Here is a 620-nt window from a genome sequence, read left to right as displayed (position 1 = left end):
TAGGGAAGAATCCAGACTAAAAAGTGACTCTCCAACCCTGCAACAGTGCTGTGGGAGTGTGGCATCCCCCCAAGGGGCCATCAGCAGGTTGCCAACCACGTCCTGTACAGGGTGCCCTGTGCCAGGGTGGGTCAAAACCCCCAGCTCTGGATTCACCCCCTTTGTGTAGAGGTGACCCAGCAACGTCCTGGCCAGGCTGTGCTCCCCTCTCCCGATTCCCATCTCATCTGCTCCCCGGCCCTGGGCAGCCCAGCTCCCACCAGGAACAGGTACTTCTCCGATGTGCTGTTGTTGCGGGTGGAGATCTTTTGGATCGGCCCCTCCTTGATCAGCTCGTTGGAGGGATCCACAATGTCGTCCTCAAGGCCCAGCCGCTGATAGACCACCCAGAGGTTCTGCAGCCGCTCCTGGCGGGGCAGAGGGATGTGTTTCTGCAGGGACCTGAGCAGCCACAACCCTATCACCCCTGGGTCCCCTCCATCCCCAACTCCTAGGGCAGCTGGCAGAGGTGGCACAGCTCTCTCACCCAAGACTGATCTTCAGGAGCAGCTCCCATCTCTAAACAGCCAGTTACATCACGGCTGATGTTGCAGATATGATTTCCACAGGGTCGGGGTGGT

At 59.4% G+C, this 620-nt stretch overlaps 1 protein-coding gene across 1 annotated transcript in view; it reads right to left on the bottom strand.

Annotated features, from left to right (window-relative positions):
• FGD2 (FYVE, RhoGEF and PH domain containing 2) overlaps positions 1-620 on the bottom strand; it is a gene marked incomplete at its 5' end in the record, with an annotated part of 8,012 nt that overhangs the window by 2,988 nt on the left and 4,404 nt on the right. Inside the window, one exon of the mRNA XM_010142086.1 lies at positions 261-407. Coding sequence (XP_010140388.1) covers positions 261-407 — 147 coding nt within the window. The remainder of the gene's footprint in view (positions 1-260; positions 408-620) is intronic.

The sequence above is a fragment of the Buceros rhinoceros genome, unplaced genomic scaffold, assembly GCF_000710305.1.
Source record: "Buceros rhinoceros silvestris isolate BGI_N320 unplaced genomic scaffold, ASM71030v1 scaffold28308, whole genome shotgun sequence".
NCBI classification, from domain to species: Eukaryota; Metazoa; Chordata; class Aves; order Bucerotiformes; family Bucerotidae; genus Buceros; species Buceros rhinoceros.
The sequence above is the reverse complement of the archived record's forward strand: the minus strand, read 5'-3'. Positions and strand labels throughout refer to the sequence as shown.